The sequence below is a fragment of the Aythya ferina genome (genome assembly GCF_964211825.1).
Source record: "Aythya ferina genome assembly, chromosome: 22".
Classification (NCBI taxonomy): domain Eukaryota; kingdom Metazoa; phylum Chordata; class Aves; order Anseriformes; family Anatidae; genus Aythya; species Aythya ferina.
This window is the reverse complement of record NC_140320.1, coordinates 4,795,851-4,808,513: the sequence shown is the minus strand read 5'-3', so window position 1 is coordinate 4,808,513 and position 12,663 is coordinate 4,795,851. Positions and strand designations below refer to the sequence as shown.

At 51.8% G+C, this 12,663-nt stretch overlaps 1 protein-coding gene across 9 annotated transcripts in view; it reads right to left on the bottom strand.

Moving 5' to 3' along the window:
* Nucleotides 1–3,308: 3,308 nt before the first annotated feature.
* The window catches only part of GRIK4 (glutamate ionotropic receptor kainate type subunit 4), a 166,320-nt gene continuing 156,965 nt past the window's right edge, over nucleotides 3,309–12,663 (bottom strand). For all 9 annotated transcript variants that reach the window (XM_084495963.1, XM_084495961.1, XM_084495962.1 and 6 more), the window contains 6 exons: nucleotides 12,013–12,186; nucleotides 11,498–11,663; nucleotides 9,478–9,703; nucleotides 8,043–8,171; nucleotides 5,428–5,546; nucleotides 3,309–4,968 (listed from right to left, as the gene is read on the bottom strand). In XM_084495963.1, the coding sequence (XP_084352089.1) occupies nucleotides 4,603–4,968; nucleotides 5,428–5,546; nucleotides 8,043–8,171; nucleotides 9,478–9,703; nucleotides 11,498–11,663; nucleotides 12,013–12,186 (1,180 nt within the window). In that variant the 3' untranslated portion in view covers nucleotides 3,309–4,602. The remainder of the gene's footprint in view (nucleotides 4,969–5,427; nucleotides 5,547–8,042; nucleotides 8,172–9,477; nucleotides 9,704–11,497; nucleotides 11,664–12,012; nucleotides 12,187–12,663) is intronic.

The window sequence follows — 12,663 nt, the reverse complement described above, 5'->3', positions numbered from 1 at the left end:
TGGCTAATCTGACAGTTATCTCTTTTACAGCCAGCTCCTGTCATTTCAGTCTTTGGGAACTGCCAGCTGCGTTGATAACTGCAGACCTAAACATAGCAGAGGAGAAAGCCTTTGTTAATTACGCTAGCCTCCTTCATTTTGTTCTGATCTGGCCTTTGCAGGGCTTTTGGAAAGCTGCTGCTCTGCTGCACGTCCCTGTGCACCGCCAGCCCCGAGGCCACTGTGGATCGTGGCAGGGCAGGGGATCCTCCTGGGTTGCTTACAGAGAGGAGCTGTGGCACAGTCCTGCCACAAACCAGCCCATTAACTCAGCTGGAGCACGGCAGATTCCCCTTTGCAGGAAAAAAAAAAAAAAAAAAAAAAAAAAAAAAAAAAAAAAAAACCTCCCTGGAAGCTGAATAAATAAACCTGCCCATTGTCTGATCCGGCAGGGACAGGACTGATTTTCCCAGTGTGGTATCAAGTTCCCGAGGAGCCTATTTATACCGAATTCATCAGGGCTACTTTGTACCCAGGAGAGCCCAGCTCTGTATTTTCAATCAGTTAGCGGCCATCAGACTCTAATGGGCTTGCTGGAACCGTGGGTGCTTTGTGCTCTGCCCAGCAGGCATTTCAGCACGCTGCCCCACTGCTCTGCCACCTCCCTTCACGTTGCAGCTCCTCGATTCCTTCCCCATGGTTGCTTCCAACTCCTTTTGCACATCTCTGGCCTGATTCTGCCTCCCTCTATGCCCGTGGGGCAGCAGGGCATCTCCCTGGCTTTGGAGACGTGCCCGGCCGACGAGGTTTACAATCTGGCCTCCATCTGATGGGCAGGGCTGCCTTTTCCCTCAAGTTGAAGCCATATTTTATGCACCAGGAGAAATTTCATCACTTTCGGTGTGTACACAGGTGGAGGACAGGCGAGAAACAAATATATTGCAGGTAATTAATCTCAGAACTAAACAGGAGCTGATGGAGGGGACTTCTTTCACTCATGTCAGCCAGTTTGTGACACCATCACCCACTGCAGCAGCCCATCTTTGCTTCTTTACTCTTTCCTAAGCTTAGAAACCAGCTCAGCACCAAGGAGTCCTCGCCCACAGGTCTCCTCCTTTTCCTAAAGGGTATCCTTGCCATTCAGACAATCACCCCAGAACCACAAAAACTGATCACCCTGTGCCCACAGCTGCACTTCCCAGCACTACATTTATCTCCACCTGCTTATATATGATGCTGGGTCTTCCAGACCTTTTCTGCAACTCAGGAGCTCAGCAAAAAAAAAAGCAAACCCCACCGGCAGCTCTTCTCTTTGCCTTTTCCATTGCCCTTTGGGTCATTTAGCTGGTGAAACACTTAAGGTTCAAGGAGAGAAGCAGACTTGGCACGGCAGAAGCAGGGAAGCTTTCTGTGGATCTGAAATAACTACAAATATTCCTATCTTTCATCTCTCACAGGACACAGAAAAACCCTTTTCTATTTTGCCTGTGCTACTTGGTTCAGTAAGTGCCCCCCAGCCTTGCTAATACCCTTGCCCGTGTGACCTCAGGGGATAAAGCAGCTTTGTATCATTAGGTGAAAATGGCCCTGCCTGGACAAAAACCACAAATGTGGGGTTTTAGCACAGGAGGAGAGATCCCTTTGGTTAGGAACCTGCCTGAGTGCAGCAGGGCCAGCCGGGAATGGGGGCTGGAAAATAGCCAGGGGGGCAGCAGGAAGATCAAGCAACCTGGTAAGAAAGGAGAAAGCAAGGTATTACATGTTAATTGATCTAATCTTTGGCTCCCGGTGGAATTTGCAGAGATATCTTACTAGAATTTCTCAAGTTTTATCAGGAGACAGCCATTCTGGGAAAGTGCCTTTTGGACAGCAAAGCGCTCTAGATCTTGAACCACATTAGCATCGAGCAAAAGAAGCCCCACAATAGTTTCAAAGATGAGGGCAGAAAGTGGGAGAGAAAGACCACGAGAGATGTAAACCCATCCTGGGCATGCAAATGCACCCGAACACAATCCCCAGGTGATGTGCAGATCGGCGTCTCTGCCAGGGGTCCCTCCAGAGGGTAAAACCTGTAGGTTTTTACCAGTGAGCCGAAAATCCAGGACCCTCCAGAGACACTAGAAGAGGTACCCAAAATGACAGCAGCTTTTATCCATCCACCACATTTCTGCTCTGAATGCAAACACTCTGAACATAGGGGAAAATGAAAAAAAAAAAAAAAAAAAAAAAGAAGAAGATTGTGAGAGGGACATGAAAAAAGTCTCCTTAAAATCCAGACGTAGATATAAAATGCTATATAGGTGGAACAAGCTAACAGGAGAGATAAAAAGCAAAGATGGAGAGAAACCAGGTGGTTTCTCATCATTTTTTCCTGACATCTCCTGTCTGAGGAGATGACTGCAAGATCTTTGGAGAAGCAGAGGAATAATGCCTGGCTCCGTCAAGCTCCCTCTTTATTCACTGTGGTGATGGGGTGAAAAAACATCAGGTCTGATAAATGATTCATGGAGCCTTTTCTTCTGCTAATCTGTAAATAAATTTTAAAAAGCAGCTTCTTTTTGATGAATATATTCCGCTGCTCGTACAAACACGTCGGCCTTTAGCAGCAACATCGGTGCTCTCAGACATCTCTGGCGCTGCTCTCGGTACTTGGGAAGCCCAAACCAGCTCCTCGCCGAGCTCCAGGTGGTGGCTTTGCTGCCTGGCACCAGCTGGGGACCTGTCCCTGCGCCCCCCCGGGCTCTGGTGGAGCCTGGCCTCATCTCCAGCCTCACGCTGACACTGTCACCTCTCCACTTGGCCATGAAGAGGGAGGCGAACATCCTCTAACATCCCGTGGATTTATGGATGTGGAGGCACAAAGGGACCTTTGTGGACATGACACATGACGTCCTGTGTAACAAGCTCTAAATCCTCTCCTTCCTGCTGTGCACGTTTTGCTGCTGGTTGTGTGGAGGACACTGATTTCATGCACTGCTGGAAACCATCAACAACCCCAACATGCCCACCACCACCAGGGCATCGCTCCCTGCCCGTCCTCAGAAGCACCAGCTCCTGCAGGAGATAACACCACGGGTTCGACCTGCTGCACCTAAACCTCAGCACTAGTTAACTGGTTTAGGAAGGCTGTAGCTTCTTTTTTTTCTGTTGTCTCCTGTTCCCATTCAGGTACAGATAATGGCAGCACCTTTGGCATGGATGCAGTCAGGCAGCAGAGACCTGGGGACAACCACAGCACCTCCTCCCTCCCCGCTGGGTTTCTCCCCAAGCAAGCCATCTCATGACTTTTTTGAGTGTGGACGGGGAGGAGAAGAGGAAAATAAGCATAATTATACAAGGACATCTTTTATTTCAGTACATTCAAGACAAAAAGAAAAGAAAACAATTCGAGAACAGGATGTACCTTCACTCAAGGCTTTATCTCCCCTGCCCCTCTCCATTTTCCTCTCTTCCCTTTTACAATCAGAAATTGCATAGAATTTGTTTTTTCAATCAGAAAATTCAACTCGTCGCCGTGAAACCCACGTCTGCACCGAGCGGAGGGCGAGCTGCTGCTGTTGCTAGGGAGGTGAATATTGTCCTCGCACGAGATCCCACCCCGATGGGGTTTCTCCGACACCACATGCGGCACCGTCACTGCTGGACGCGGGCAGCGAGCTGCCCTGGGCGCTGCATGGGGCACGGGCAAGGGGAGCTGGTGGGAAGGGTGCTCCCTCCCCGTTCCCTGCTCTCTTTTCCCCCTCCTCCAAGGGCTCCCCGACCCACACCCCAAAAAACAGAAGGGAATTTAAAAATAAAAAAAAAGAAGAAAAAGCTGAAGATAACCCCAGAACTAAACGAAAGACACAGAACCCCTGAAATTCCAGGCGTTTCAAGGCCTCTTTGAGTTCACTGTGTTGGTTGGTTGGTTTTTGGCATTTTAATATATATATATCTATGTATATATATATATTTGTATATATATATGTACGTTAACAACTCCTCGGATGGGCTTTCAGCACGTGCTGTTCCTCGCAGGGAGCACGTCCCATCCCTTCCTCCCTCTCTCAGGCCGCCCGCCCCGCTCTAGAAAGGAAGAAGTTTAGCACCTGGAACCCGGTGCCTCGGAGACTAGGTCCTGGAGTACCCCAAACGAAACAAAACGAAATAACTCCTCCCTTCCCGTCCCTCGTCCACGTCAAAGAAAAAATCCCTCCCCCCGCCCGATGCGAACGCCCCGCTGTGAGTCTGTGTGATGGGGAGACAGCGGCCTTCCTGCTGGCCTGGGATGGAGAAGCTCCAAGAAGAACTCTCGCCCTCCGGGTGGGCGATGTCTGCTACACGAATTACCCACCGCGTCCCCTCCTTCCCACCTGGGAGCTGCGTGGGGACGGCTGCTGGAGGCAGCCCAGCCGGAGGAGCTCGCTCCTGGTGCCTCGGGGTCCGGCGAGCCGCGCGTCCTCTCCAAAGCCCACCCTCCGGCCGGGCTCGTGCGTCAGCCCCAAGGCGGCCTGCCGTGCTCTGGAGAAGCTGGGTAACTGCTTTTAATTTAAAAACGAGTTTGACATTGTACAAGTCCGTGTTCTGTAAAATGGAACAGGACCCTCTCGGCCCACCCCGGCTCCCCCCAACCGCCCCCCGGCTTTACTCGGGCTCGCTGCTGTTGGTGGTCTTCTCCCACTCCAAGCTCTCCTCGCTCTGCGCGGGCGAGCCCGGAGGCGGCCGTGCCCGGAGCCCCTGAAACCTGCGGCACTCGGGGCAGACGCGGATGTGCGTGCAGCCCCGGGCGACCAGGGCAGCTTCTTGTGCCAGTCTTTGTGCCAGGGGGTCTGGCTCTCCCCCGCTGCACAGCTTCCCGTTGCTGAGCATGGTGGTGCTGCGGGCTCGGCGCTCCTCGGGGATAACGGGGCGAGTCCGTGCCATCCCCCCTCGCCTCCGACGGGGGTGGAAACTGTCCTTGCAGAGGATGATGTTGCGCAGCTCCGTCACCATTTCTTGGCACACCGACACCTGCAAGGCAGAGCACGCTGCTCACCTAACCGTGCTGCAAGCCCAGCCACCCTGCTTCTGCTCCAGATCCTGATACCAAAATGCTACAGGCTCAGGTTTGAGTTTGGCCACTGGGTTTTGGTACCAGCGCTTGGACCCTCGTGCTTTACCCAGGAGGTTCCACCTCTTGGTGGAGACCCTACTGGATCTCCAAATCAGCTTGGGATCCAAACCTGTTGGAGGCAGAAATTCTCAGATGTTCCAGGCTCCAGGAATCTGGATCCAGTACCTGGGTCTTGTGCACCTCTGATCCCTTCAACAGCCCTTGGAAGATCCCTACAGCCTCAAATCTTAGGGTGCAGGCGTACGTGAGATGTTCCTGAACTTCAGACCCCTACCCAGAGCTCTCCTGTGTTTGAGGTCTCAGCACTAGGAATGCCATAAGCACTTCTATCCCCTCGGGAAACTTTCAGGTCCTACCTCTGACTGCTCAGAGTGCCGAAGGCTCCACAAAAATTCCAGCATTGCCATAAAAATCGCTACGATTAAGCCACAGATGAGAACCACGAAGATTCCACCAATATTCTCCATCCCCAGGCCTGAAATAAAGCAGAAGAGACAGCGCTGTGGGGAGGCAGGTGCAACATAAATTGCAGGCATCGTTGTGCAGAAATCCCAACCCTTTGCTGTTAGCATTGCGCACACCCAGCCAGAGACCAAAACCACGGAGCCAGCACTTGTCCTATTAATAGCTGGCTGCATGACTCAGATGGCAAACCAAATGACTTGCAATAACTGCACGATCGAAGACGCATTCTCAGAAATGATGATTTTGCAGATAAATAGCAAATACATTGGAGGCAAGTACAAAGCAATTTGTGGACAAACCGAAAACAGGGGGGGAAAAACGGGAGATCAATCGGGTACATTAATCCCTGCAAATTATTCACCCAGCTCTAGTTGCTTTGAACTTTGCGACAGCAGATGAGCAATGCTGTTAAGGAGGCAGAGATGAGGAAGACAAGAAAGGGCTTTAAAGGAGGCTGGCATTAAGAAAACCTCCTTTGATCACATTACAAAGTGCTGGTGAAAAATGATTACAGCTGCTTGTGTTGCCGTATCAAGGAGAGGTTCCAGACAAGACCACGACCCAGCGCTGCTTGACGTGACTTGGTGGCCACATGGGGATGTTGCCCAGGGGCACCTGGTTAGGGGCTGCCAGCCCCGTCCTACACAGCTTGTAGGACACAAACCTCACTGCTGGAGGGAAAACCCAGCCCTCGGAAACCCAACCTGAGCTTTCCACATGCCAGGGATGTCACCTTGCTTCCCACCGTGACTCCTGTCCCCCCAAAACTGCCCTGCAGAATGGGACCGAAAGGCTGCTGGGGCAGGAGCAGATCCAAGGAGCAGCGCCTGCCTCTCAGCACACGCTGTCCAAAAACCAGCTCTGCTCTCCTCGGCTTCTTGGGTTTGGGTCTCAAGTGGCCAGGGCTCCTGATTGGGCTGATTACTAAAAAGCATGCGGTGTTTTGCACCGAGGTGACGGTATGAGGCCATTACTCAACCAGCGCATCTATAAAAACCTTCCTCTCCCCTCTGTAACATTAAATCAAAGTGCAAGAATCAATGATTTATTGACTTAATCTCTGCATGGCTTTTAGACATTAAATCTCACCAAAATCCTTGTAAATCGCTGACCTGTTTTGTTCTAAAACTTAAGAGGTCACAATCCTCCCTCCTTCTCCATCATTCTTTTGGCATTGCCTCCAGAGCAATCCAGTGACTCTGTAAATCAGCCCATCGCAGAGACGTTTCCACTAAGACAGCCATCACAGGGCAGAAAACATATCCCATAATCACAGTTTAGACCCAAGATAAAGGCCATCCTCTCCTCCCAGCATCTCTCAAATCTGAATTTAAGGCCAGGATCAGTCTCTCTTCATCCTTCCATGGTTCCACCTGGGTATCGGATCAGATACCTGTTTCCAAGATCACCAGAGAGGGATTTCTTTCCTCTGTGGGCAGTTTTTATCCCCTTTACTACCTCCCTGCCCAAATCCTTGAAAACACCTACGCTTTCTCTCTGATAGGATACAGCTGGGGATTTATTAACAAGGCGAACAAACCACCAGAACCTCCTCCAATCCCTGTTCCACTGTTAGGTAGGTGGAAGAAGAGCCTCCATCCTGCCTGCTTGCCTTCAAACCAACTATTTTATTAGGTTGTTGCTTTGGCACAGCACCTCCTGCCTCCAAACCACCACCTAGGGCTTCACGTGGGGCAGTAGGAGGGATAAGCAGCACCCCATCCCTTTGGGGCCTCATCCGGCCAGCTCGCAAGCTGCACACACACCCCGACGTCTGCTGCAATGTCAGGAAAACATGAGCACAGTCGTGCAGCCAGCTCGGCTCTGTCTCTGCACTCAGAGAGGTCAGAGGACTCGCCTTGCGGCTGGGCACTGCTGGCCTCCCAGAAAATGCTCGCCGAGGAAAGGGCGACTGCCAACACGAAAAAATGCAGCAACTGCGGGAAGCTGGCAACTGCTGTCATGCTGGGACATCAGCCTAATGTGGTAGCTTTTATGGCAATTTGCATAGCATTACCCAAAAGAATTTGCTCCTCAGTTTACAGATGTAGTAATAAAGTCCTTGTGTCCCTTCCCTCAGCTGTCTGAAAGGCGCTTTCACTCGGAGCCATTAAGCAGCGGGCCTGCGGTGGAGATCCATCTCCCTTGCAGGAACCCAGGATTTTGGTCTGATCCCTTCAGCCATCCATTTTCCCATGTAATGCTGCAGACATTCATTAGAAGCTAATTTCCCCTCCATATGCCTCCAATATTTGTCATTTGGTTGTTCCGCTCTCTTTGCCCCAGGCAAAAACACACAGCATGAGGCACCGCAGAGCTGTTTGGCTTTCTCCTTGAATTGTGAAGGAAGGAACCTCGGGTCAGGAGAAGGGGAAAAAGCGATTCTCTGGCAGAAAACCCAACAGTGCACACGTGCGGACGGACCTTCATCCTTGCACAACTCCTAAGGATGCTCTCCTACCTCCTGGTCCCTACGGTGAGCCATGGGCGGGGGGGCGCAGCGTACCTTTGGCCCTGTGGTCCTCCTCCTTGGGACATTTGCCTCCTTCCCACCACTTGCGCTTCAGGATTTCCAGGCGGTTGTTCTCCTGCAGCTGGAGAATGGCCAGGTCGAACTCGTCGCGGAACACGGAGCCTGCAAGAGCAAGAGGCAGGCGCTAAGGCACCGCTCCAGTCCACCCCAGTCCCGCGCGTTGCCCTGCCACCGGCCTGCCCCGAACGCTCCTCCTGGCACCTTGGGAGCTCTCTTGCTCCGTGCCAGCCCTCGAAACCCACTGTTCCCCTGCTGGGGCTGTCCATAAATTCACCTCATTTGCAGGCAGAAGTTCTGCCTGCACCCCAAGACCCAAATATCACACTTAAAGGAGTCTGTAGCCAGGGAGAGCTTTGCTAGCCTTGCTCTAAAGCTCCTGTTTCAAACTGGTGCAATAAAACGGTGCTGGATCCAACCTGTGCTCACGGGAGAGGATGCTCAGCACCCAGCCCCACTGCAGGCCCCGTTATTCCTGGGGCCAGAGCTGCAGAAGAAGGGCCGTGGGAACGGCAGCAGCTCTCCCGGTAACTCTGCACTATTGTCCCGGCGAGCAGCTTTCTGCTCCTCTTATCTGCTACGATTTCACTGCTTAACAAGACAATGTCAGAACAAATTTAGTCATGAAAGTACGGATTTGTACTCACGATCGGGTTACCGTGACTTTACAAGCTTACTCATGTCAGCTAAGCTCTAGTGGCTGCCTGTGTGAGGCTTCTTGCGTCACTCAGCTCAACTTTGTGTGGCTACCTGGGGTGCTCAGAGGTCAGGGACCAGGCGTCGAGCCTGAGAGACTGGCCCAAAGATCAGCGATCGTTTTTGGATAACAACCGCTACATCCTTTTCTTTGCTGCCCTGGGAGATGGGGTTCTCTTGTTAGCTCTCCTATTCGAAAGACAAAAGCCCTGCATTTGGTGGAACCTTATCAGGAGGTGAGATAGGACTGAATCGTCCCATTCTCTGTCCAATTCTCTGTTGGGGAGTTTTAAGAACCACCAGCTGTTAAGACACTACAGGAGTTGCACCAGCATTACGTTCACAGCACTTCTGAGGTCAAACGAGAAGCACAAAACGATTCAAAACCCACTGGTTCAAAAGGGAAACAGTCAGCAAAGAGCATATATGCAGAAAATAAGCAGCAATTTTGAAACAGCTTTCACACGAATCATTTAAAGAGCCGCAGTCACGTGTCACCTGGCTCCGGACCAGAGCAGGGTCTCGCACATCTGGCCCTGAGCGTGCACCATCAGCTGCAGTGCATTTGATTTTCCTCCTGAGTTTAAAAAAACCAAAATGACCCTGGGCAGAGCCGTGAAACGTGACCTCGGCCTTAGAGCCGGTTCAGCCTTTTCAAATGCTCCGGTCCTCTGCTGACAGCGGAGAAGGACTAGAATTTGTCTTCACTGCCTACCGACGGGCATGCCAATCCCGTAGCCCTTGGTGTCCAGAAGGCCCCCGACCTGCGTGAGGTTGCAATTGCGCTGACGATAATACTCGTTCATGGTGGACTCCAGCAGGAAGGCGTAATTGGAGTTCAGCACGCGTGCGATCCCTTCCTCCGTGCTCTTCACGAAGACGCTGGGCTGCTTGGAGTACATGTAGTTCCACATCCGCTGGTACGTCTGGTAGCGGGAGTTCTGCCGGAGAGAGGAGGCAGCACGGATAAGTGGGAGCACGTTACGGGGATGTACACCCCCAATTAAACCCTCTTGGAAAACGAGGGTCCCCTTTCGTGATGGAAAAGGGAGTCGAAACGGATCTGGTGCATGATTCGCACACGGCTGCCTGCCCTCCAGTTATTCCAACGAGATTTAGAGGCCCAAATGTCTTGGTGGATTTGAGACTTTGTTGGCAAGGCTGGGCATGAAATGCATACCTAATCCCAATTAGTTCCATCACGTCTCTTTGCATAAATTCAGCTTGCAAAAAATACAGTTTCCGTAACTGTATTGCAAACAACCAAAAACAGCCAGAAGAAATAGCTCACGGATGGCTTCTTTAAGCCACTGAACGCTTCCCATGCCCTTGTGCTCAGCAGGCCACCAGAGCCAGACACCGCCAGCCCGAAATGAGCACCGAGGTCTGGGCACAGAGTCAAAGCTCTCTGGAGTTTGCTGCTCCCTAAAATCTGTATTTTGCTGCAGAAGGGAACCAAAGTGCCTGTTCATGAGAACTGGAGGCTTTTGGCTCAATGTAGGTTGGATGCAAAGCAAGGTGCTGCGGGGCAAGGACAGCCTCAGCCTTGCCTACTCAATGCGCTGCTGCACTTGAGTCACCATCCTGACACCCAACACAAAGGGATCCCAGCAAACGGGGTTGCAAATGGTCCGGGAGCACCTTGCACTCATTTCTTTTCCACCACCAGCTACTCCAGCATGCACCAGGCAGTACAGAGCCACAGACAGGGTTTTAGCCTTCAAAGTCTGCCTGGGAAGAACCGAGTGCCTTGTACACAGACACTTTATTCACTTGGGCTCTTCGGCTCATTTTAGATGTGACGTTCTGCTTAGAAGCAGCTTTTTGCCAAACCCCTGAAGGGCAGAAAGTTAGGCTGAAAAGCTCAGGCTCGCTTGAGATGTTTCTCAGGCTTCTTCCCAGTTCAGCTCAGACTCAGTGGAAAAGAGGAGTGAGAAAAGCTTTTTCTCTTTCTCTCCTCTTGGTATTTCAACATGTAATAAACAAATAATCCTCGAGCAGTTCTGTGTACCATCAGAGCACCGCAGAAAGGATTCACTCATTTGTTTCCCTTCTGAATCCAGGAGGGAAGCCAGACATGAAACTGGGCTAAATAGCATGTATCGAGTTTGCACATGCTTGACTTGTGTGTTTTCAGTGCCCCTGACCCCTTGCAAACTCTGCTTTGCACCAGCACATTTCCATAAGCTGGCCTACCAGGGGACTGCAAACATTTCTTTGCTTACCCAACCTGAGGGACTCTCACAGAGAAGCTAAGATCACACCAAACATGCACAGGGACGTGGAAATACAACCGCAGATGCTCGGTTGCTGAGGTCCACGCTATGCCATCGCTGACACATGGACGTGCACGGCTTTCTTACCTACGTGGTGGGGAACTCCAAACGTTAAGTCACTTTCTGAGTCTGAGCAGGAAGGTCTGCTCCTCTGGGATGAGCACAGATGACCTGAGCCTAGTCCTCCAGCATCCCAAAAGCATGCTGGCTGCTGCCTCACAAATCCCCGCCTTCCCTGGCCTCTGCTGTGCCACCTCCACTGTTTACCCCATCACCACCCATGGTGGAATTAGCCCTGTGCGACCAAACAGCCAGGGAGCTCCCCAAATGTCTCCTCAATGCCAGAAACCAGGCTGCAACACACCAGAAAGAGGCCTGGCAGGCTGGGGCAGCATCCAAAGCTGACCAAAGGGTGCCCTCCGCACCCCCTGCCCCGCTGAGCAGAAGAATGGGGTTTACTTGGAAGAAGGTCATGCTGGAGCCGCCGTGGATGGTGCCGTACTCGATGGCTGTCTGGTCAGCCAGGTCATCTACGGATTCGATGGGGACATCCATCCGCTGCACGGTGAGGAAGGCTGCCAGGTTGGCCGTGTAGGAGGAGATGATGATCAAGGTGAAGGCCCACCTAGGGAGAGAGGAAGAAGAGAGGATGGTGAGAGACGGTGAGCTGAGAATAGAAACATTAGGGTTGGAAAAGCCTTCCAAGATCACCTCGTCCAACCAATGTCACCACCAATGTCACCACTAAACCATGTCCCCAAGCACCATGTCCAACCTTTCCTTGAACACCCCCAGTGATGATGACTCCACCACCTCCCTGGGCAACCCGTCCCAACACCTGACTGCTCTTTCTGAAAAGAAATCTCTCGTTTCCAACCTAAACTTCTCCACGGGCTGGGTCTGACCTCCATCCCCATCCCCTGCCTCCATCAGACCCCGAGGGCTGCCTTCCTTTCGAGGAGGGTTGACCTTACCAGACTCCACTGACGCAGCGTGTGGACAACGCCTGGGGGGCGATGGTGGAGCCTTGCTGCATGAAGCCCCCAACGGGAAACCACAGGCTGTTGCCAAGTGAGTACTGGTTGATGAGGAGGTTGCATCTGCCTTGTGAGCAGGGGTGGGGGCTGTACCACTCATACGGCGTCAGCCTGAGAGGAGAAATAACAGGTAGCTCAGGTAACTTGCCAGGAAACGGGGCACTTGGGTGAAAAACAGCAAAAAAAAAAAAAGTTAAAAAAAAAAAAAAAAAAGGAAAGCTGAAAAGCCCTAACTCTCCTGGAAGCAGATTTTTTTCTGAGGAGGAAGCTCTTTGCTGTCAGTTGATGCCCAGGGCTCAGAGCTGTGTGAAATGCCTGCTCTGTGATTCAGGAGCCAGAGGTTTTGTTGTGAGACTTGCAAAAGTTTTGCGAGGCTGTGCTAAAACCTGGCCAAGGGCTGCGGGGAGGCTGAAGGCCTACGTGTGAATTTGTAACGCAGACAAGAGCAGCAATAATAATTCCAGAAGCGCATGGTCTCGATGCGGAATGGAAATCAGGCAGCTCCTGCTGTGTTTCCTGCCAGAGAAGGAGCATCCAGGGGAAATTCCAAAGCAAAACACGTGAGACCTGGCCGAACATCATCATCAA